Source organism: Palaemon carinicauda, chromosome 41, assembly GCF_036898095.1.
Source record: "Palaemon carinicauda isolate YSFRI2023 chromosome 41, ASM3689809v2, whole genome shotgun sequence".
Classification (NCBI taxonomy): Eukaryota; Metazoa; Arthropoda; class Malacostraca; order Decapoda; family Palaemonidae; genus Palaemon; species Palaemon carinicauda.
In genome coordinates this window covers 4,993,072-5,014,869 of record NC_090765.1, presented here as the reverse complement: position 1 = coordinate 5,014,869, position 21,798 = coordinate 4,993,072, and the positions used below count along the sequence as shown (strand labels likewise).

Here is a 21,798-nt window from a genome sequence, read left to right as displayed (position 1 = left end):
GATGTCTAACACCCTGAAAGAACTTGCATGGGTTGAGACGCTTACCAAGGCAACAGACTCGACCCAAGCAAAGGTGACAGACCCAGTTTACGAATAACTCACCTGCAAAAAATAGTTCCATTAGCTCTTTTGTTAATTTCAGTTGTATTTTAGAGTTTATCTTTACACATTGGCTCCAAAAATATTTGCAGTAACATTACAAAGCCATAAAGAAAGATTTTGAGAGCCACTATTGAAGTAAGAAAGATGATGGAAGAGGCAGAAAGAGGTGTCTGCGTGATCTACATTTCCAAAGATTATGGTACAGTATACAGAAATCAACAATTTTTTTAACAAATAACTAAGCCATTAGTAAGCTAATATAGCAAAAAGTTACATGTCTATCTAAATAAAGAAGTAAGACCATCAAGGCAATTGAGAAATTGTTATTGATGGGGGATTAAATAAGCCTGAGTCTGTGGTTGAGAACAGTGTTTCTGTAGGCAAGTCCATGGACTTGAAAGTTGAAAATGTTAAAGAGCACCACTGACAATAGAGGAACTCCAAAACCTTACAATGAGCAGTAACAGGTAACCAAAGAGGACATGTTTTCAGAGGAGGATGAGGGGAGGGATCCTGCCCCTAGTTTACTGTTAAAAGAAATTGTAGCCAAACCAGTATTTTTAAAATGAAATTAAATCAAATGATCTTAGACTACCTTAGTTTTAAGTCAAAATTATCCCTACCTATTGATACTATGAATCAGTGGAGAAGAGGGTGGTCATATATAAGAATATCAAGGGAGTATAGAAATAAGAAACTTTATTATTAAAATTTTTCTTCATTTCTGTAAACCTTCCCTGGTGTTCATACTGCTGACTCCCCCATTCTATTTGAGTGGGATGCAATTGAAGGCAAGAGGTAGGATAGTTTGAAGTATAAGCAATGTACAGTGATGCCTCAGGATACGAAAGTAATCCGTTCGGGATACGGTTTCGTATCCTGATTTTTTCGTATCCTGAGTCGTGTATTACATGTAAATAGCCTAATCCGTTCCAAGCCTTACGAGAAGACACCTTTTCTTCCATAAACATGCTAAACTGTAGTAATAAACATGCAATGCAGCCATTTTTATCATTCAGTAATTAACCCAACCGTTAAAAACAGCCTAATCCATTCCAGAAACCACTATGAGATTATTCAATAATGTAGTTATAGCCTAGTTATCCCCCCCAAGCCCTAAGAAAACGGTCCGTTTTCTTAACTACTGTATAAAAGTTACGGTACTGTATGTAAAGCATTTGGATCAGTGAAGGTGTATTGTTACCTGTACGTACACCTAAATTAAGGATTGAGTACTCTGAAAAAAAGATTACAGTTAAATAGTGTAACAAAAAAGTTGAAACTTACTACAGCGAAGTCGCTGCAGAGGAGGATGGCATAAGGCAGAAAACGTAACAAGTGACAGACTACGTACAGTAATTTACACACTTAACACATTAACACTTAAACTTTACGAAATAAAAAAAATACATACATACATACATATACCAAAGGCACTTCCCCCAATTTTGGGGGGTAGCCGACATCAATAAGAAACAAAACAAAAAAGGGGACCTCTACTCTCTACATTCCTCCAGCCTAACCAGGGACTCAGCCGAGTTCAGCTGGTACTGCTAGGGTGCCACAGCCCAACCTCCCACATTTCCACCACAGATGAAGCTTCATACTGCTGAGTCCCCTACTGCTGCTACCTCCGCGGTCATCTAAGGCACCGGAGGAAGCAGCAGGGCCTACCGGAACTGCGTCACAATCGCCTGCCATTCATTGCTATTTCTAGCACGCTCCTCCTATCACCCAGAGCTTTCTTCACACCATCCATCCACCCAAACCTTGGCCTTCCTCTTGTACTTCTCCCATCAACTCTTGCATTCATCACCTTCTTTAGCAGACAACCATTTTCCATTCTCTCAACATGGCCAAACCACCTCAACACATCACTCTAGCCGCTAACTCATTTCTTACACCCGTTCTCACCCTCACCACTTCGTTCCTAACCCTATCTACTCGAGATACACCAGCCATACTCCTCAGACACTTCATCTCAAACACATTCAATTTCTGTCTCTCCATCACTTTCATTCCCCACAACTCCGATCCATACATCACAGTTGGTACAATCACTTTCTCATATAAAATAAAAAAATGGCAGAAATAATTAACACTTAACATTACGTATGGAAAACTATAAAATGAAAGAAAAAATTACTTTAACAGTTAACGGTAACATAAAAGTTAAAATTGAATTTTTTTTTTTTGCTTTTTTATAACTTTACGTTTTTCATATTTTCTAAATCTCTTCTACTTCTTCATCACTTTCTTTTTTCTGTTTCTTTTCTTTACTTTCACCTTCTAATTCTTCATCCCTTCCTCTTTTCTGTTTCTTTTCTTCACTTTCACCTTCGTCTTGGCCTACTAATACCGCTGGCCTCTTTAATAAGAAACTATCCATTGAAGCTTGTTTCTGCCTACTTTTCAACACATTTCTAAAATGCGTTAGGCAAACGTCATTGCAGTGCTGAAGCGCACGGTTGGTATAAACTTTTTCTGGATGTTCCTTTTCGATGTAGTCTGCCATTTTTTGGAAACATGCGAGAATTTCCTTGTCTGCCGTTTTCAAAGGTGTAACATTCTCCTCATCATCGCTAGAGAACTGCTCTTGAACATCACTCTCTTGTATCGTCTCCAACTCTTTCAGGTCGTCCGTCGTCAACTCCTCGTGGTGCTCCTCGATAAGTTCATCTATATCCTCGGCGCTAACTTCCAGCCCCATGGACGTATCAAGATGTACGATGTCAGCCACCTCAGACTGCTGAATTGGTTCAGGATCGTCAACAATCTCGGCTTCGCCTCCAAGCTTCCTGAACCCCTCGAAGTCTCGTGCAGAGACAGCATCAGGCCACAGCTTCCTCCAAGATGAGTTCAGGGTACGCCTCGAAACTTCCTGCCAAGCAAGATCGATGAGTTTGATGCATATCACGATGTTAAAGTGATCTTTCCAAAATTCACGCAGAGTGAGGTTTGTACTCTCTGTGACTTAGAAACATCTCTGGAAGAGATGCTTCGTGTACAATTTTTTAAAATTTGATATAACTTGCTGGTCCATGGGCTGGAGGAGAGGGGTGCTGTTAGGCAGTAGATATAGGACCTTTATGAAGGAATACTCGGCCAGAAGATATTCCTCGAGGCCAGGAGAGTGAGCTGGAGCATTGTCCAACACCAGCAGACATTTCATAGGGAGGCGCTTTTCTTCCAAATATTTTCGGACAGTCGGACCGAAGCAGACATTCACCCAATCAATGAAAAGTTGCCTCGTTACCCAGGCTTTAGCATTCGCCCTCCACATCACGGGAAGGTTCTCCTTGATGACTTTGTGGGCTTTGAAGGCTCGGGGATTTTCTGAATGGTACACCAGCAGGGGCTTTATCTTGCAGTCCCCACTGGCGTTTGCACAAAAAGCAAGGGTAAGCCTGTCCTTCATAGGCTTATGTCCGGGTAGCCTCTTCTCCTCCGCTGTGATGAACGTCCAACGAGGCATTTTCTTCCAAAAAAGTCCAGTTTTGTCGCAATTGAAAACTTGCTGCGAACTGAAGTCTTCCTGCAGAGTCAACTCGTCGAACGTTTTAACAAAAGCTTCGGCGGCCTTCGTGTCCGAGCTGGCTGCCTCCCCATCCCGTACCACTGAATGAATGCCAGTCCTTTTCTTGAATTTCTCGAACCACCCACGAGAAGCCTTGAACTCTGGGGGTTCCTGCTGGGATGTTCCTTCTCCTGCCCCTTCTTCGGCCTGAGAACGCACGAGATCACCGAAAATGGCGGAGGCCTTCTGGCAAATTGTAGTCTCAGTGATGGTGTCTCCTGAGATCTCTTTGTCCTTGATCCACACAAGAAGCAGCCTCTCCATCTCGTCATGCACGTGGGTTCTCTTGTTGGAGAAAATAGTGACGCCCTTAGAAGGTGTCGCTGCTTTGATGGCCGCCTTCTGCTTCAGGATGGTGCCTATCGTAGATGGATTCCGGCCATACTCCTTGGCGATCGCACTTAAACGCATGCCAGACTCGTACTTTTTTACAATTTCAAGTTTCGTCTCCATCGAGAGCATCATCGTCTTCTTCTTTCCTTCGGCAACATTCTTGGGACCCATGGCTATAGTAATACGTAATATAATACACAACGTACGTTATATACAGTACTATGTATAGTAAACACTAATATAGTACAGGGCACAGTAACGAGTGTTTAATAACGATAACACGTGGCGTACGAATGTACTGTATATTAACATTACGTCAAACAAGCGAAAGCACACAATGTCTTAACGATACCGCGGTCGGAACGAAAAGAGAGAGAGAGAGAGAGATGAACGCCCGTGCGTAAGCAAGCTGGGATAGTTGCCAACCAATAGGAAAGCAGGATCTTATGGCGTCAGCTAGCATCTGAGTAGGGAGATAACCAATGGGTGAGCGGGAGGCTGTGAGTGAGTCTACCCAAGTTCAAAGTCTGGCGGGGAGCGCTTTTTAAAATTACTCTCGGCGAAGAGTTGGGATCTCGTAAGGTTTTCTTATCCTGAAATTTTATTCGTATACTGGGGCATAAAAATCTTGGAATTACTTTTCGCATCCTGAATTTTTCGTAAGCAGAAACTTTCATATCCAGAGGTATCACTGTACTAAGGTTAAATTTACTAACCTGGTCTAGATTACTTCCAACAAACTATCTAAAATACTGTTTGATATGCAGGATTCCAGACTGTCTACTAAAGATATTCAAAATACAAGACTGAAATACAACTCTATATATTCATAGATAACATAGTTATAGAATAACTAAACCCAAATTTACTTGGGCTACCTTTTCTGCCTCCACTATGGGACCTAGAGCCCAGCAAGTCTTCATGAGCAGACCAGGATTCTTCAAGATAATGTGTGGGGAAAACTAACTTGGTACTCAATTGAACTGTTGCTAAAACTCTTTTCAGAAAGAGATTTCTATAAAAGTTAATGGAATTACTTGCACTCCTAATAACTTGTACAGTACCTTCACTTTCAAGACTTTTATTCGGTTGGATCTAAATCCCTGTGAACTTCTGGGACCAAATTTTTAACTAGGAATGACATCACATTATTGGTCAACCCTGATTCCACAAAACAAATTAGGAACACTAATTCCTGATACCTGTAGTTATGTCCACATAAGACTGCAAGGCTTTTATTGGAGAAGGTAATCTATTATTTGCTGAAATGCCTTCATCCTGTTTTACAGAAAGGATGTGAGAAAATCTTGGCTTTAAGATATATTTTGGTTCGGATGGAAGGTGAAAAGAGACAAAATCCTCTTATTCCCTAAAGCTTATTTTACAATCAGTGCTAGTAGTTCACATATGTGTTTATCTGAAGGTAATGCCAAGATGGAGTGTTTTAGTTGTGGTATCCTTAATTAAAAGAGAGAGATTTTCCAATGGGTCAAAATTTTTCCCTTTTAAATGCTTTACTGTAAAACCTCATCCAAATTCAAGAAAATTTACCTTACTACCAGAGGCCTTTCAATATTAAACCTTCTAAATTCAACAGCTATAATACATGAAACAGACAGATCTAATTCCAGATATTTGAGGACAGAATTAAACATGGATCTATATCCCTTAGTGGCTGAACTAGAAATTTATTGTCATAAAAAAGAAACTTAACTTTAACAATATTATCCTTAAAAGATTCTTAGCTTTGTAAAAATCAAAATAGGCACTCCATTATCTTCGATGTGTGGTATTTTTAGACCGTCTTTTAGAACGTGTAATAACAGTCTACTTAGAAATTCTAAAACAGTTTGTTTCAACAACCTAAGTAACTGTACTTGTTGCACTTGAATCTGCGTAAATGAATTGCTTAAAATTAGCCAATCATCCAGGTACAATAGTACTCAGTCCTAGAACCATAACCCTACCAAAAGTCGGGCCATCATTTTGGTGAAGTCCTGGGGAGCCTTTCCTGAGCCTGCAACATAGGCACTTGCACTGATAAACCTTTGATCTGTTGAGAAGAGGAAGGAATTTCCTTGAACCAAGATGAATCCTAATGGGAAAATATGTATCTAAGAGTTCATTCAATCTTTTTCTTTGATTGCTCCCAGAACAGTTGAGGGTGTTTTCATCAAATACTTTGAGAAACTGTAAATTTATCAAGGTCTGAGTGGTCTAGAACTGGTTTTCAACTTCCTGAGCTTTTGGGAACTAGGAATAACCTGTCTTTTTGTTTTATTGCTCCTAGAACTGTTGAGGGTGTTTCCATCGAAAACTTTGAGAAACTGGAAACTTGCCAAGCCTTGCAATATCCAAGAAACTGTAAACTTGTTAAGGGCTGAGACATCTAGAACTGGTTTCCAAACTCCATAGCTTTTGGGAACTAGGAATAACCTGTCTTTTTGTTTGATTGCTTATAGAACTGTTGAAGGTGTTCCCATCAAAACTTTGTTAAACTGTAAACTTGTTAAGGACCGAGATGTCTAGAACTGGCTTCTTATCTCCTAGCTTTTGGGAACGAGGAATAACTTATCTTTTTGTTTGATTGTTCTTAGAACTGTAGAGGGCGTTTCTATAAAAAACTTTGAGAAACTGTAAACTTGTTAAGGGCTGAGACATCTAGAATTGGTTTCCAAGCTCCTAAACTTTTGAGAACGAGGAATAACCTGTCTTTTTCTTTTATTGCTCGTAGAACTGTTGAGGTTGTTTCCATCAAAAAACTTTGAGAAACTAAATTTGTTAAGGGCTGAGACATCTAGAACTGGTTTCTAAGCTCCTGAGCTTTTGGGAACTAGGAATAACCTGTCTTTTTGTTTGATTGCTCCTTGAACTGTTGAGATTGTTTCCATCAAAAACTTTGATAAACTGTAAACTTGTTAAAGGCTGAGACATCTAGTACTGGTTTTCAATCTCCTCATCTTTTGGGAACGAGGAATAACTTATCTTTTTGTTTGATTGTTCCTAGAACTGTAGAGGGCGTTTCTATTGAAAACTTTTAGAACCTGTAAACATGTTAAGGGCTGAGACATCTAGAACTGGTTTCCAAGCTCGTAAGCTTTTGGGAACTAGGAATAGCCTGCCTTTGTTCCGACACTAAATACTAACCCTTCCGCTATTTATAGGGATTATCCATCCATCCATATACCAAGGCACTTCCCCCAATTTTGGGGGGTAGCCGACACCAACATTGAAACAAAACAAAAAGGGGACCTCTACTCTCTATGTTCCTTCAGCCTAATCAGGGACTCAACCGAGTTCAGCTGGTACTGCTAGGGTGCCACAGCCAACCTCCCACATTTCCACCACAGATGAAGCTTCATAATGCTGACTCCCCTACTGCTGCTACCTCCGCGGTCATCTAAGGCACCGGAGGAAGCAGCAGGGCCTACTGGAACTGCGTCACAATCGCTCGCCATTCATTCCTATTTCTAGCACGCTCTCTTGCCTCTCTCACATCTATCCTCCTATCATCCAGAGCTTTCTTCACACCATCCATCCACCCAAACCTTGGCCTTCCTCTTGTACTTCTCCCATCAACTCTTGCATTCATCACCTTCTTTAGCAGACAACCATTTTCCATTCTCTCAACATGGCCAAACCACCTCAACACATTCATATCCACTCTAGCCACTAACTCATTTCTTACACCCGTTCTCACCCTCACCACTTCGTTCCTAACCCTATCTACTCGAGATACACCAGCCATACTCCTTAGACACTTCATCTCAAACACATTCAATTTCTGTCTCTCCATCACTTTCATTCCCCACGACTCCGATCCATACATCACAGTTGGTACAATCACTTTCTCATATAGAACTCTCTTTACATTCATGCCCAACCCTCTATTTTTTACTACTCCCTTAACTGCCCCCAACACTTGGCAACCTTCATTCACTCTCTGACGTACATCTGCTTCCACTCCACCATTTGCTGCAACAATAGACCCCAAGTACTTAAACTGATCCACCTCCTCAAGTAACTCTCCATTCAACATGACATTCAACCTTGCACCACCTTCCCTTCTCGTACATCTCATAACCTTACTCTTACCCACATTTACTCTCAACTTCCTTCTCTCACACACCCTTCCAAATTCTGTCACTAGTCGGTCAAGCTTCTCTTCTGTGTCTGCTACCAGTACAGTATCATCCGCAAACAACAACTGATTTACCTCCCATTCATGGTCATTCTCGCCTACCAGTTTTAATCCTCGTCCAAGCACTCGAGCATTCACCTCTCTCACCACTCCATCAACATACAAGTTAAACAACCACGGCGACATCACACATCCCTGTCTCAGCCCCACTCTCACCGGAAACCAATCACTCACTTCATTTCCTATTCTAACACATGCTTTACTACCTTTGTATAAACTTTTCACTGCTTGCAACAACCTTCCACCAACTCCATATAACCTCATCACATTCCACATTGCTTCCCTATCAACTCTTATCATATGCTTTCTCCAGATCCATAAACGCAACATACACCTCCTTACCTTTTGCTAAATATTTCTCGCATATCTGCCTAACTGTAAAAATCTGATTCATACAACCCCTACCTCTTCTAAAACCACCCTGTACTTCCAAAATTGCATTCTCTGTTTTATCCTTAATCCTATTAATCAATACTCTACCATACACTTTTCCAACTACACTCAACAAACTAATACCTCTTGAATTACAACACTCATGCACATCTCCCTTACCATTATATAGTGGTACAATACATGCACAAACCCAATCTACTGGTACCATTGACAACACAAAACACATATTAAACAATCTCACCAACCATTCAAGTACAGTCACACCCCCTTCCTTCAACATCTCAGCTTTCACACCGTCCATACCAGATGCTTTTCCTACTCTCGTTTCATCTAGTGCTCTCCTCACTTCATCTATTTTTATCTCTCTCTCATTCTCATCTCCCATCACTGGCACCTCAACACCTGGAACAGCAATTATATCTGCCTCCCTATTATCCTCAACATTCAGCAAACTTTCAAAATATTCCGCCCACCTTTTCCTTGCCTCCTCTCCTTTTAACAACCTTCCATTTCCATCTTTCACTGTCTCTTCAATTCTTGCGCCAGCCTTCCTTACTCTCTTCACTTCTTTCCAAAACTTCTTCTTATTCTCTTCATATGACTGACCCAATCCCTGACCCCACCTCAGGTCAGCTGCCCTCTTTGCCTCACGTACCTTGCGCTTTACTTCCACCTTTTTCTCTCTATATTTTTCATACTTCTCTATACTATTACTCTGCAGCCATTCTTCAAAAGCCCTCTTTTTCTCTTCCACTTTCACCTTCACTCCTTCATTCCACCATTCACTGCCCTTCCTCATGCTGCCTCCAACAACCTTCTTGCCACATACATCACTTGCAATCCCAACAAAATTTTCTTTTACTAACTTCCACTCCTCCTCTAAATTACCAGTTTCTCTTACTCTCACCTCATCATATGCCATTTTCAACCTTTCCTGATATTTACTTTTTACCCCCGGTTTTATTAGCTCTTCAATCCTCACTACCTCCCTTTTACATCCACCTACTCTATTCCCCCACTCTTTTGCTACAACTAATTTTCCTTCCACCAAAAAATGATCAGACATACCGTTAGCCATACCCCTAAACACGTGCACGTCTTTCAATCTTCCAAACATTCTTTTAGTTACCAACACATAATCCATTAATGCCCTTTCTACTACTCTTCCATTTGCCACTCTTAACCATGTATACTTATTTTTATCTTTCTTTTTAAAGAAGCTAGCACTTATTACCATCTCTTGTTCAACACACATGTCTACCAGTCTCTCACCACTCTCATTTTCACCTGGTACGCCATACTTACCAATGACACCTTCTACCTCTCCAGCGCCCACTCTAGCATTTAAGTCACCCATAACAACTACATAATTCCTTCTACCCAGTCCTTCTACACACCTAGTTAAATCATTCCAGAACTCATTCCGTTCTTCTTCACTTTTCTCACTACCTGGCCCATACGCACTGACAAACGCCCAACATTCCCTACCCAACCTAACCCTTACCCACATTAACCTAGATGATATCTCCTTCCATTCCACTACTTTACCTGTCATCCATTCACTCAGCAATAACGCCACACCCTTTCTCGCTCTTCCCCTTTCAATCCCAGACACTCTACCAGACATTTCACCAAACATCACTTCACCCTTTCCTTTCATCTTTGTCTCACACAAGGCCAATACATCCATCCTTCTACTTCTAAACATACTTCCAATCTCACATCTTTTACTCTCTATCGTACTACATCCACGCACATTTAAACACCCCAAAACTAGAGTGCGGGGAGCAGTCACTCTCCCCCCAGCTCCATCTCCTTGTCGATGTCTCGCAGGAATTTTTTACAGGAGAGGTGGTTCCCAGCCCCCTCGTCCCGTCCCTTTTAGTCGCCTCTTACGACACGCAGGGATAACGTTGGCGCTATTCTAATTTTTAGCAATAAGACTTATAAGTGAGGTAGGGATCCCTCTTGGTAGGGAAGCTTCTGCATACAAATTTTTCATGCTGCAAAATGAGATGCAAAGGTTTTTACAACTGATATTGTGAAAAATGTTTCATGCTATGAAACGAGGTACGGTAGGAGATTTGTCTGACCGACGAGACTAATTTTAAAATTTGTGTGCCGTCAGCCATAAACTCACTACCATCCTCCCGCGCTCCCATTGGTTATCTCCTTAATCTGATGCTAGTTGCCGCTATACAATCCTGCTCTCCTATTGTTAGCGTCTATCTCATGAATCTACAGAGTGGCGTCTCTCTCTCATTTCATTTGGCAGTGCTATTGTTAACATTGAATTTTTGCTTGCGATTTCGCTTTCCTGCTTTTACGTAATGAACTGTATAGTGTTGCGTTATTTAACTCGTACGTTTTTAGCCTTGGGTCCCAAGAAAGTTGGTGATCTGCAGGGAAAGAAGAGGAGGATGCTTTCTACAGAGACGAAGCTTGAGATTATCAAGAAGTGCGAGGTTGGCAGGCCGTTGAGTGTGATCGCTAAGGAATATGGCAGAAATCCGTCTACGATAGGAACCGTCTTTAAAAAGAAGGAAGCCATCAAACAAGCAACACCGCTTAAGGGCTTGATGGGTTCCCCTGCTAGAGGAGCCACATCCATGATGAGATGGAAAAACTGCTGCTTATTTGAATTACGGACAAAGAAATGGCTGGAGACATGATCAGCGAGACGATAATCTGCCAGAATGACAGCTCCTTTTTCGGTGATTTTGTGTGCGCTCAAGCCGAAGATGATGCAGGAGAAAGGACTTTGAAGCAGGCACCCTCAGAGTTCAAGGCTTCTCGGGGGTGGTGTTGAAAAATTTAAGAGATAGTTTGGCGTTCTTTGTTAAGACGTTCGATGAGTTGACTCACCAGGAAGGCTAGAGTCCCCAGTAAGTCTTAACGTGACGAAACGGTTTTTTTTTTGGAAGAAAATGCCTCGTCGGACTTACATCACGGCGAAAGTAAAGAAGCTACTCAGACCTAAGCCTATGAATTACAGGCTTAACCTTGCACTCTCTGCAAATGACAGTGAGGATTATAAGGTGAAGCCCCTGCTGGTGTATCACTCGGAGACTCCTCGAGCTTTCAAAGCCCCGAAAGTGCCCAAGGAGAAGCTTCGGGTGATATGGAGGTCTAATGTGAAAGCCTGGGTAACAAGAACCTTGTTCACTGAGTGGGTAAAGCTTTCTTTTGGCCCAACTGAAAAAATATTTGGAAGTGAAGTGCCTCCTCCTGAATTGCCCACTGGTGTTGAACAATGCCCCTTCTCACCCTCCTATCCTCGAGGAAGATATCCTTGTGGAGTATTTGTTTGTCAAGGTTTCTTATCTTCTGCCTAAAACCACCCCTCTCCTTCAGCCCATGGACCATCAAAGGATTTAAAACTTTAGGAACCTCAACACGAAATATCTCTTCAAGAGATGTTTTAAAATCACTGATAGCACAAACCTCTCCCTGCGGGTATTTTGGAAGGAGCGTTTTGATGTGATTTATCTCACTCATCAATACAGCTTGGCAGGTGGTTTCGAGGCGCACCTTGAACTATGTGTGGAAGCTGTGGCTTGATACTGTCTCTGCATGAGGGCTTACATGTAGGCCAAATTGAAGCCGATGGTGAAAAAGTTGATGATCCTGAACCTGTTGTTCAATCTGAGGTTGCTGAGGTCGTTAGACTTGGGATGTCCATGGGTTTGGAAGTCGACGAGAACGATAATAATGAGCTTACTGAGGAGCTCTGAAAGTAACTTACGACGAGCGACCTGAAGGAGTTGGAGGCCATGCAACTGAGCAAAGGTCAGGAACAGTAGCAGGGAGGAGGAGGAGAAGGAGGATGACCCACTGACAATGGCAGAAATTAAGGAGAGTATTCACTCACACACTAGTGTTGTCTTGTCACTTTAGCTTGTGGCTCAGCCGAGAATGGATGTTACCGCTCTTCACCTCTTCAACTGTTTTGATTTGCCATTTTGATTAATTCTTTTTTGCTTTTTCTTTCACGGGTGTGCTTGTTGTTTGTCCTTGCTGTCCATCATGCAGACCTGTCCGGGACCTGAAAAATGCTCCTGCGGGACCTGCATGTTCTCTGCTGAGACCAACCCCCATTCGTTGTGTCCAGCCTGCTGAGGATGGCGCTGTGATCAAGATAACTCCTGCAATAAATGCTGGTAGTGGTCTTCCTCCCAGCGGGAGCGAATTGGGTGGTGGCGCAAGAAGACAAAAGAGGTTCATCGCCCTCAGGATCTTCCTCGAAATCAAAGAAACCTTGGACTTTTTCCTTGACCCCCCAATCTCTTCCCTAAGCCCCTGCTTGATCTGTCTCTTCTGGAGAATGGTCAAACAGGAGTGTAGACCAATTAATACCAGGAAAACCCTGGTGTTTGAGGAATATTGTTGTGACCCCCCTAGAGAAGCAGCTCTGCCCCTTCCCTTTGGGGGAATCCTCTCTTTCTGATGTTTTGTAGATCTGGCTTTCTTTGGGTGCGACTGGTCCCCCTTCGAAGAAGGCGCTGATGGAGCCTCTTCATCTGAGAGGAGCTGATGGAGCCTCTTCAGCTGAGAGGAGAAGGACTCCGGCCTCCCCAGAGGTTGAAGCCCTTTTGCCGAGGACTGCTGAGCTTCAAGCCTCTTGAGTGTCTTCCGTCCTTGTTGCCGACGTTGTTGTTCTTTTGCCATCTCCTGCTACTGCTGCGTTCTACCCCCCTGCTGAGTCTTCTCAGCATTCGGGGTTGGGAACAAAGCTCGAGGCATGCTTCTGTTGTGGGGGTTCGCCTCTCTCGTTACTGAGTAAGGTCCTCCCCTGATACTCCATTGCAGAGACCTTCCAGATGTTGCCCTGGCTCTCCACAGACATCCAGCCCTTCGGAGCTTGCCTCCCCTGCTAAGGAATCTCTTCATCGACGATGCTTCCCTTCTCCACGTCCTTGCCGGGATGCTGTTGACGACAGGAGCCCTCACCACCATAAGAATCACTACTCCTCATCGTCACGGGAATGTAGTCCTTGCTGCCCTTCTAGATGTTCTCCTTCGTCAAAAGAGACTACCGAAAAAATCCTAGAGACTGACAATCTTGTAGACACTCCTGTTTTTAATCGTCACTTGCCATCGTTTGATCACCACTCTTCAGTTCGTGATCGCCATTCCCCACCTGGTGATGGCCACCCTCTTGCTCGTAGTCGTCACTTGCTTGTTCATGGTTGTCACTCTCCAGATTCGTCACTTGCCAGCCGCTCGTTATTTGTCATCTGCTTGTCTCGTCACCTCGTGATTGTCCCTTGTCTCCTTGAGATTGTCACTCGTCACCTCGTGATCATCACGTCCCCTCGTGACTGTCATTTGTCAGCTCCTCGCTGTTTGCTTGTTCGCAATCGTCACTCATCTGCTCCTCATCATCGCCACTTGCTGACTCCTCATAGTTCGTCTTTTTGTCGTTCATCAGCTCGTGACCGTCACTCTCCCTCTCATGATTGTCCCTCTCATGATCGTCCCTCTCATGATTGTCACTCACCAGCTCGCGATCATCACTTCCAACGCCTGATTCTCTCTCGACAGCTTGTGATCGTCACTCACCAACTCACGATCACAGTTTGTCTTTCAGGAGCTACGCACTAGTTCACCATCGCTGTCCAGCTCACAATTGCCGCAGACGAGGACCATCCTTCTTGCCAGAACTTGCTAGCTCGTATCTCGCCATTAGCTCACGATCATCACTTTCCTGATTGTCCTGAGGAGTTCCACCCTTCTGCTCGTCTTCTTCAGCCTGCTCCTCAGCTATAATGCTTGCCTCGTCAACCCGGCGAGGCCTCCGAGACTTTGTTGAATAGCCCAGCTCCCACGCGTGTGCGTTTAGTACCCTCACCTAGATCTAGGTCAGTTCCTTGTCCAGTCCATCCAGGACCTGCCCAAGTTTCTTACCCTCTTTTTTTTCTCGGGGATGAAGGAGAAGAATGTCTGGCTCTCCTTTCTTCATCATCCCCTCCCTTGGGGGTACAGCACCATGGGTCCTTCTGCATCCTGACTTAAACCTCTGCAGGTAATTATCACTTCTCTTGTGTAGCCTAGTGTAAGTTATAAAATTGTTATACTGTCCACGTGCCCATTGCTTTCTACAAAGGAGCAATGGGATGCATCTTGTTTTTCCTATATAAACTCAGGTGCTCATATAAATTAAAAACTTCTATTACACTGCATTGCACAGGCTGTGAGTATACTCACTTTGTGTATTTCAGTGAGGTGTGAAAGTTTTCCCTAGATCAGTCATATACTGTACTAGGTGAAACCGGGTCAATGTCCATGCCAGTTCTAGGACTTCAACCCACCTAAGAGTGAGTCATCCACATAAATAATGGAAAGTTTGTTAGTATGGGAATGAAAGACAAATTTGGAAATAATTTCCATTTTTCCCCAACGAATACAAACCTAGAGTTATTTATATAAATTGGTCTGCCATCACCTGTCCTGCAGAAGTCCTGCTTGTAATCAAAAGTAACGTCTCTCACTGCTGTGAGAGTATATATAGAGGTGGCTGGGTACCCCCCAGTCTACCCGCTCAAGCAGTTAGGCAAGGTTACCACCTTGCAATTAAAATCTAATGGCTACCTTCCAGCCACGCTGAAAGATAATCCATGTAAATAACTCCAGGTTTGTATTAGTTAGGGAAATATACAAATTTGTCTTATTCTCTAAATTACCGATCTTATTTTTTCGCTGATACCCTACCTCCATCAGTGTGGGAGTCAGCACCATTAATATCAAAGAAGGTTCATAGAAATTGATTTTAATTTTTTTTTCTATATTTATTTTACTCGCCTGGTGTTCATATACATACCCACTCTCCTCGCTGACTTTTGATGTGTGAGCTGGAATAGTTTTGACTTCAAGACTAAAATATCAAAGAGCTTCAGGTGCTTTGCTTTTTACCATTAACCGGTAGTGTGTGTCATTACTTTACTAGAGGCATGTGTGTACTGAAATGAAAGAAAACAGGATATATTTAAAATTTTAGGGGTAGTTGTTGATAAACCAAGATTTTGGAGAAGCAAAATTAACAACTAGTGTGAGTAAAGAAGTGACAAATTTATTTTTATAAGAATTCTGGGTTTGAGGAAGATGTTTTTTTCTAGTTTGATATTGATGAGCACTCTGAGTCCTTGGTAAGTATTGAATTACAGTAAGAATTATTTTGCTAAAGATTAGGATTTCTGTAATTTTCTGTTCCTTCAGAAAACTTTTATATTATTTTGGGTTTGAGTTGATTCATCTATGTGCTACTAAGTTGTCTTTAGTTTTAGTCCTCTTTAAGCATGGATTTAAAGTGGAGTTGCAATCTGGAATTGTTAACACTGCTATTTAGAAATAGGCAATGGGAAATAAGATGTTATCTTGACCCTTCAATTGTTTAACTCTTTGAATCCCTAAGATGTGTTCAATAATCAGAGATTTGCACTTCCTTTAGCTCTACTGTAAATGACATATTTTAATGACAGTAATATTTTTTTTTCTTTTTTATTTATGCATATGAATTTTTTTACACTGTAAAACTGTATATCAATGAGAAGGAAATTTATTCTGCAAATTGTTTTGCCCTAAAATGATTTCAGTAAGACATCTCCAAAAAGGCCCTAAGGTTTGAGCGATAAATTTATGTGCCAAGATGGAATTGACATTGTGACAAGTATTTGTTATTCCTGATGTGTATTAATCTTTGGCACTGTTGTTCAGTTGGTCTTTTATACATGTTGCATAAGATTGTTCATAATTCTGATTATCCTTTGCATTCAGATCTTCCTACACTGTACTCGCTTATATGTAGTACTATTGTTTCTCATTGCAGTTAATATTGAATATTATCTGAAAGTATAATCTAAGTGAATGTGGAGAATCCTTTTGCTATGTGAGAGAGAGAGTGCAAGACTTTATCTGTAAATGTCACCTCAATATTTGGAAGTTAGTGATGAATGACGTGCTACTAGAAGTGCCTTATTGTTGATTAACCAGGAATTACTAAATCAACAATCTCTACAGTTTTTCAGAAGAAAGGTGCTTTTGTGACTGGGAAATTTTTATTATCTTTGGCTGCCACTAAGATCCCCATTAAGCATTCCAAAGCATGATGATGATTGAGAGGCTCTTATTTACGTATATAGGGGCAAGATACTGATGCGAGAATATGAAGATGTCTTTTCTTTTGAACGTCACCCCTCTCATCAAGCTGATGATCTGGACAAGGCAAAAGAGGGTCTTGTGCTTTATCTGATATGGTAGTAAAAGATGTGCACCATTACATTGTTGATACCTGAGTCCTTTGTTGAGGAAAATATAGAGAGAAGATTTTTGCAATTACACAAAATTTCTCTATGGCATGACCATTTGGAAGGATTTTGTCAGGTGAGGTGAGGTGGTGTGAGTTTTAAGATGGACAAAGGTGTAGCTAGTGTTGATTACAAGTCAAGAGAGACCTTTGAACAATAAGGAATTGGATCTCTTATTTCAATGGTATAGGAGATTTTTTCAGAAGACTAAACTTGCAGGGGTTCAAATATAAAGTGTACATGGGGGATCTTTGACTGGTTTCAATGGTGTGCTACTGAGTACATTAAAGAAGTTGATCATGTCATATCTGGGTGCAGCACTAGAGTGTCTGTAAACTATTTAAATGTTAAGCTGCATAAAGATATGTCAGAAATCAAGAATCCATTTGCCTGTCAGTCAATTTTTTTCTCTCATTATTCCCTATTATATCATGTTCACTGGCTCTTCATATGTGTATTGCAACATCTGCTCTCTCTATGCCTGTCAATTAATTAAGGAGATTGCTATTCCCACTTTAGCACAATATTTGATACTTATAAACATTGGTAATCTTCCATTTCTTGTTTCTGCAGGAACTGCTTGCTCTTTTTGATAAATATTTTTAATGAACTACAATGGGGTGAGGAAGCTGTAGATAGCCAAGGTATGAAGTGTTTGGAGATTTATTCAATGGTTATTTCCCAAGTTTCTTATGCTACACGCAACTTGACCTTGATGGCAAGAAAAAGTTGAAAAGATAAATTTTGGGGGGGATTTTAATTAACCTTTATATGATCACCTTTTCACCACCAGGTTTAGTAGTTAGCATTTGTTTATAACTATCTTAGTTTGCTTCTTGTTGCTGGCTGGGTAACAACCATTTTCCACAGCCTAGCCAATTAGTGATTAAAAGAATATGTACATATAGTACCATTATCATTGTGGGATTTACTAAATATACAGAAGGTATGTTATCATATTCTGATTGAAGTAAAGGGAGGTTTATGCAGGCCAGATAAAACCTAGCATTATGGTATTAAATATAATTCTCAATTAGTGTTTGTAAAATGTATTAAGTTTTGCAACAGTAGACTAGATGCAAAGAAGTCACGACTGTCCAGGAATGAGGTACTTTATGCTGCTAACGTACATTACGATACAAGAAGGGAAAGGGAGTCGGAAAGGGGTATTCTGTTAGTATAGGAACTTCCCTGGGTGGGAGTCAGGATTATCATTCAACTAACTTGGTTTGTTCCAGGAGAGAGAAATGTTCTGATGGAGGTATTGAGCAAAATCTAAGATGAGTACACCCTATACATTGGCGGTGTCGTCTAGTGTATTGCAATATTTGTGGACTACACGGCAATATTAGAAACCTTAACAGTTGTCTCCCGACAGTATGATATTCTATTGTGCTCAGAAACCTTGATTTTTCAAATGCTACACTCATATGAGCTGCTTTATTCCAGGTTTTAATAAGCAAGTAATTATGAAACAGGATGCCATTCTTAGATTAAGTGTTATGGTTGTTCATATTGGGACTGGGTACCCTGCTTCTCATAAGTCCTACTATGAATGTAGATGTCATGATATTCTTGTCACAAAGGTTTGTGGCAGGCATAACATTAATTTGTGTTCTTCTTCCCACTACGACCAAGATACAAGAAAAGGATAGAAAGGCTTCTTTTATGATTGTGGGTGATTTCAATGCTCACCATATGGAGTGGTTAAATTCTGTTTCTCCCACTGATTGCCGGGGTTTAAGAGCTTTGGACATTGCCTCTAAATCAGGCTGTGAGCAAATCTTACATTTGATGATTACTTGGACCTGGTATACCGGTACACTGAATTTCCCAATAGACAAGCAAGGTTGGTTCTCTAGTTGGGCTGTCTGATTATGCCTTGGTTTCAATAGTAATTAAGTGGTCTGGCCCTAATGTGTCATACTCTTTCAAAATATACTGTATTTAAAATATCAAGCTGACTGGAATGGAATTTTGTGTGATGTTATGCCTTTGAATTGATCAATATTGTACAGTATGAAGGTGTAGAGCCCATTGTTCTCTTGAATAAAAATATGGTCAACATATTTGATAGGCACATCCCTTCTCAGGAATTGAAGTAGAGTGAAAGACAAATCCTGGTTCAATGATGATTATAGACAAAAGTATATGGCGAACCAGTAAGCTTATAATTTTTGGAAAGGTAACAGATTAGATTTGACTTGGAATAACTATGCTCAGCTAAGAGCTATTGCTCAAAGAGTTTATGCTTCAACTAAAAAGGAATACAATTTGACCATAAAAGAAACCCCTTTCTGGCACAAGCCAGTAGCAAAAACAGTGGGATACCCTAAAATATGCATCATTTGGTGTAGACTAAGCATTTCTTCCTTTACTTAAAACAGATAGCTTTGTCACTCACTGTCCAAAGTGTGTGTGACAGTAAGCAGAGTAATGAGAATCTTGAACCTCTTCATGCCTGTTTTCATGAGGCTTAACTAACTAGTTTAGCTTTTTGGTCCCATTATTATTATTATTATTATTATTATTATTATTATTATTATTATTATTATTATTAGCTAAGCTACAACCCTAGTTGGAAAAGCAAGATGTTATATTGCCAAGGGTTTAGAACCCTGACTGGACTTGGATGCTTATGAAGGTGCAAACCTAAGTGGCATTTTCCTTTTTTTTTAATACAGACAGCTGATTTTTTTGCTCCTAATTTGTCTTTAATTTTTTGCATGTTAGTTTAGATCTGCCTTTGACTATTAATCATGAGGCCCTTGTTTTCAAACTTGAACAGTGATATAGGTGGGTCTTTTTGTAACATCATTATTGAAATTTCAAGTAAGAGATTGCAGAGAGTAGTTGTTAATGGGCACCATGGCGACTACAGAAATATAATATATGGTGTACCTCAGCATAGGCTCGTGGATGAAAGGCATATCCTACATGTAACATCACTTCCCGAATAATAATGATGTATTATTTGTGAATTAGAATTTTTTGCTTATATAATTCTCCACTGAATGTAAATAATCTACTATATTATTCACATCTTATAGTGCTGCATTTATTCCAATTGAATTTACTCATGATGAGCTAGTGACCAAGATTGCCCCAAAAAGATTTAAGGGAATCATACCTGTATATGCCACACCATCCACCTATATAATATGATATAATTTAGGAGTGTCTTCATTAGTGAGGGAAGGAATTTTATGATTCAGACTACTCACTTAGTTCTCTTCCTCGTAGTCTAGTTGTCTTACAGAGTGACCAGGATTATTGCGTGCAAGGGCTTAGCAGGAGAAAGATCTGAAGTAATTAAATAATTCAAGGTCTAGTGAGAGTCTTTTGAATCTGTAATGTGCAGTGAACTTTCAGAATCCTTACTGAAATAAACAGTATAATCACTAGACTTGGTAACAAGGTGGTCAGTTGTTTTAAGAGATGATCCACTAGATTTTTGAACTTTATCAAAGGAAGGTAACACTGTCGAAGAGCTTATGCAGATTAATACTATTGAAAGTTGGCAGGTTTTGTGAATTGTCTAAAGGTGGAGGTGTGTCATTTTATTAATCATCCCCACCATATTGAACTAGCCTCGCCTTCCCTAAATTTGTGCCTGAACTAACAAAAAGCTTTCTTAAATGTTTGCGCTGTTTACTTGATTGGCAGCCATTCAAACATACTTTCCCATGAGAGGTACCATGAGGGAATTTCACTTATCACACTGGATATTAAGATAACAGTATTGCCCTTGACACAAGACACACAGAATGTGGATAAAAAACTCCAGAAACAATTCCCGTGCAAACTTCATTCTGTGATTGTTAAGAAAACCTGGGTAATACATATCAGTGCACAGTACAAGGGAAAAAAATGAGAGAAGGTTCAATCGGTACCAATACAACTGAGAAACTGAAGAGGTAATGAGACTGGCGAGTCAATTACCACTTACATTTAGAATGTTAGTTTGTAAACTAGGACTTGTGTTTATTGAAGAGAAAAAAATGGAAACATTAAATTTTTAGCAGATTTTACAGACAAATATTAATTAAGTGAAGCTCCTGGAGATTCAAAGAAATAGAACCTGTGATGAGCCAGTGGGCAAGCTTACAAGCGAACAACGAGCTCAGGAATTTAAACATGAAGCAATTTCACAGTTATAGTTAATCTTGAACATTATTTCAAAGGGTAACGTTTTTGCGTAAAAGTTATATCATCAAAATATCTAGGTTACCCTCTTATCAAGAAAGGGAAGAGTGGTTGCATAGAGACACTTATATTAACAAGAGAGTGGATATAAGCATCCAGGCTACCATCTCAGTCCTCTGCCTAACGAATTCTAGCAGTCTAAAAGACTGGCTAGAAATGCAGGAGGGCAAGGGTTTATCAGCTGAAGGGTCTAAAGTAAATAAAGGATTCAAGGCTCTAGGAGAGGATGTCGAATCTGGCATGGACTGTCTACCATCAAAACCCTTACTGATTGGTACCCTCTAATCACTAGCTACCACTTCAGGAGTTGGGATAGGATTTGAACCAGGGTAGGTTATGCCTGAAATGTATCCTGAATCAAAAACTTAATGGCCTTCTGACCTTCGACAAAAATGTTATGACCAACTCATGATAAGCTCATAACTGCCAAAAGTAACTCCTTAGGATGTAGCTAAGTCAAAGGCTGGAAATAACAAATTAGTGTTAGCTTTAATCTTTCATTTTATAAGAGCAAGTTTTTTTTTTTCAGGATTATTCTAGTAAGTATATACTTGGGAAGATTTTTTTTCTTAAGCTTTGCTCTAACAAGGCAGACCTTTGTTTCTTTTGGCTTTGCATTTTTGTGTTACTTCTTTATGAATGTAATGTTTCTTAGTAATTGATTATTTTGTTACATGATTTCA

General features: G+C 40.6%; 1 protein-coding gene across 5 annotated transcripts in view; it reads left to right on the top strand.

The window, feature by feature from the left end:
* LOC137632337 (pseudouridine-5'-phosphate glycosidase-like) overlaps window positions 1–21,798 on the top strand; it is a 350,199-nt gene that overhangs the window by 177,290 nt on the left and 151,111 nt on the right. The window contains exon 10 of one of the 5 annotated variants that reach the window (XM_068364273.1): window positions 16,623–17,051. The exons of the other annotated variants lie outside the window; for them this stretch is intronic. Within the exon in view, the coding sequence (XP_068220374.1) occupies window positions 16,623–16,649 (27 nt within the window). The 3' untranslated portion in view covers window positions 16,650–17,051. Of the gene's footprint in view, window positions 1–16,622; window positions 17,052–21,798 lie in introns of those variants that run through there. 5 annotated transcript variants of the gene reach the window in all.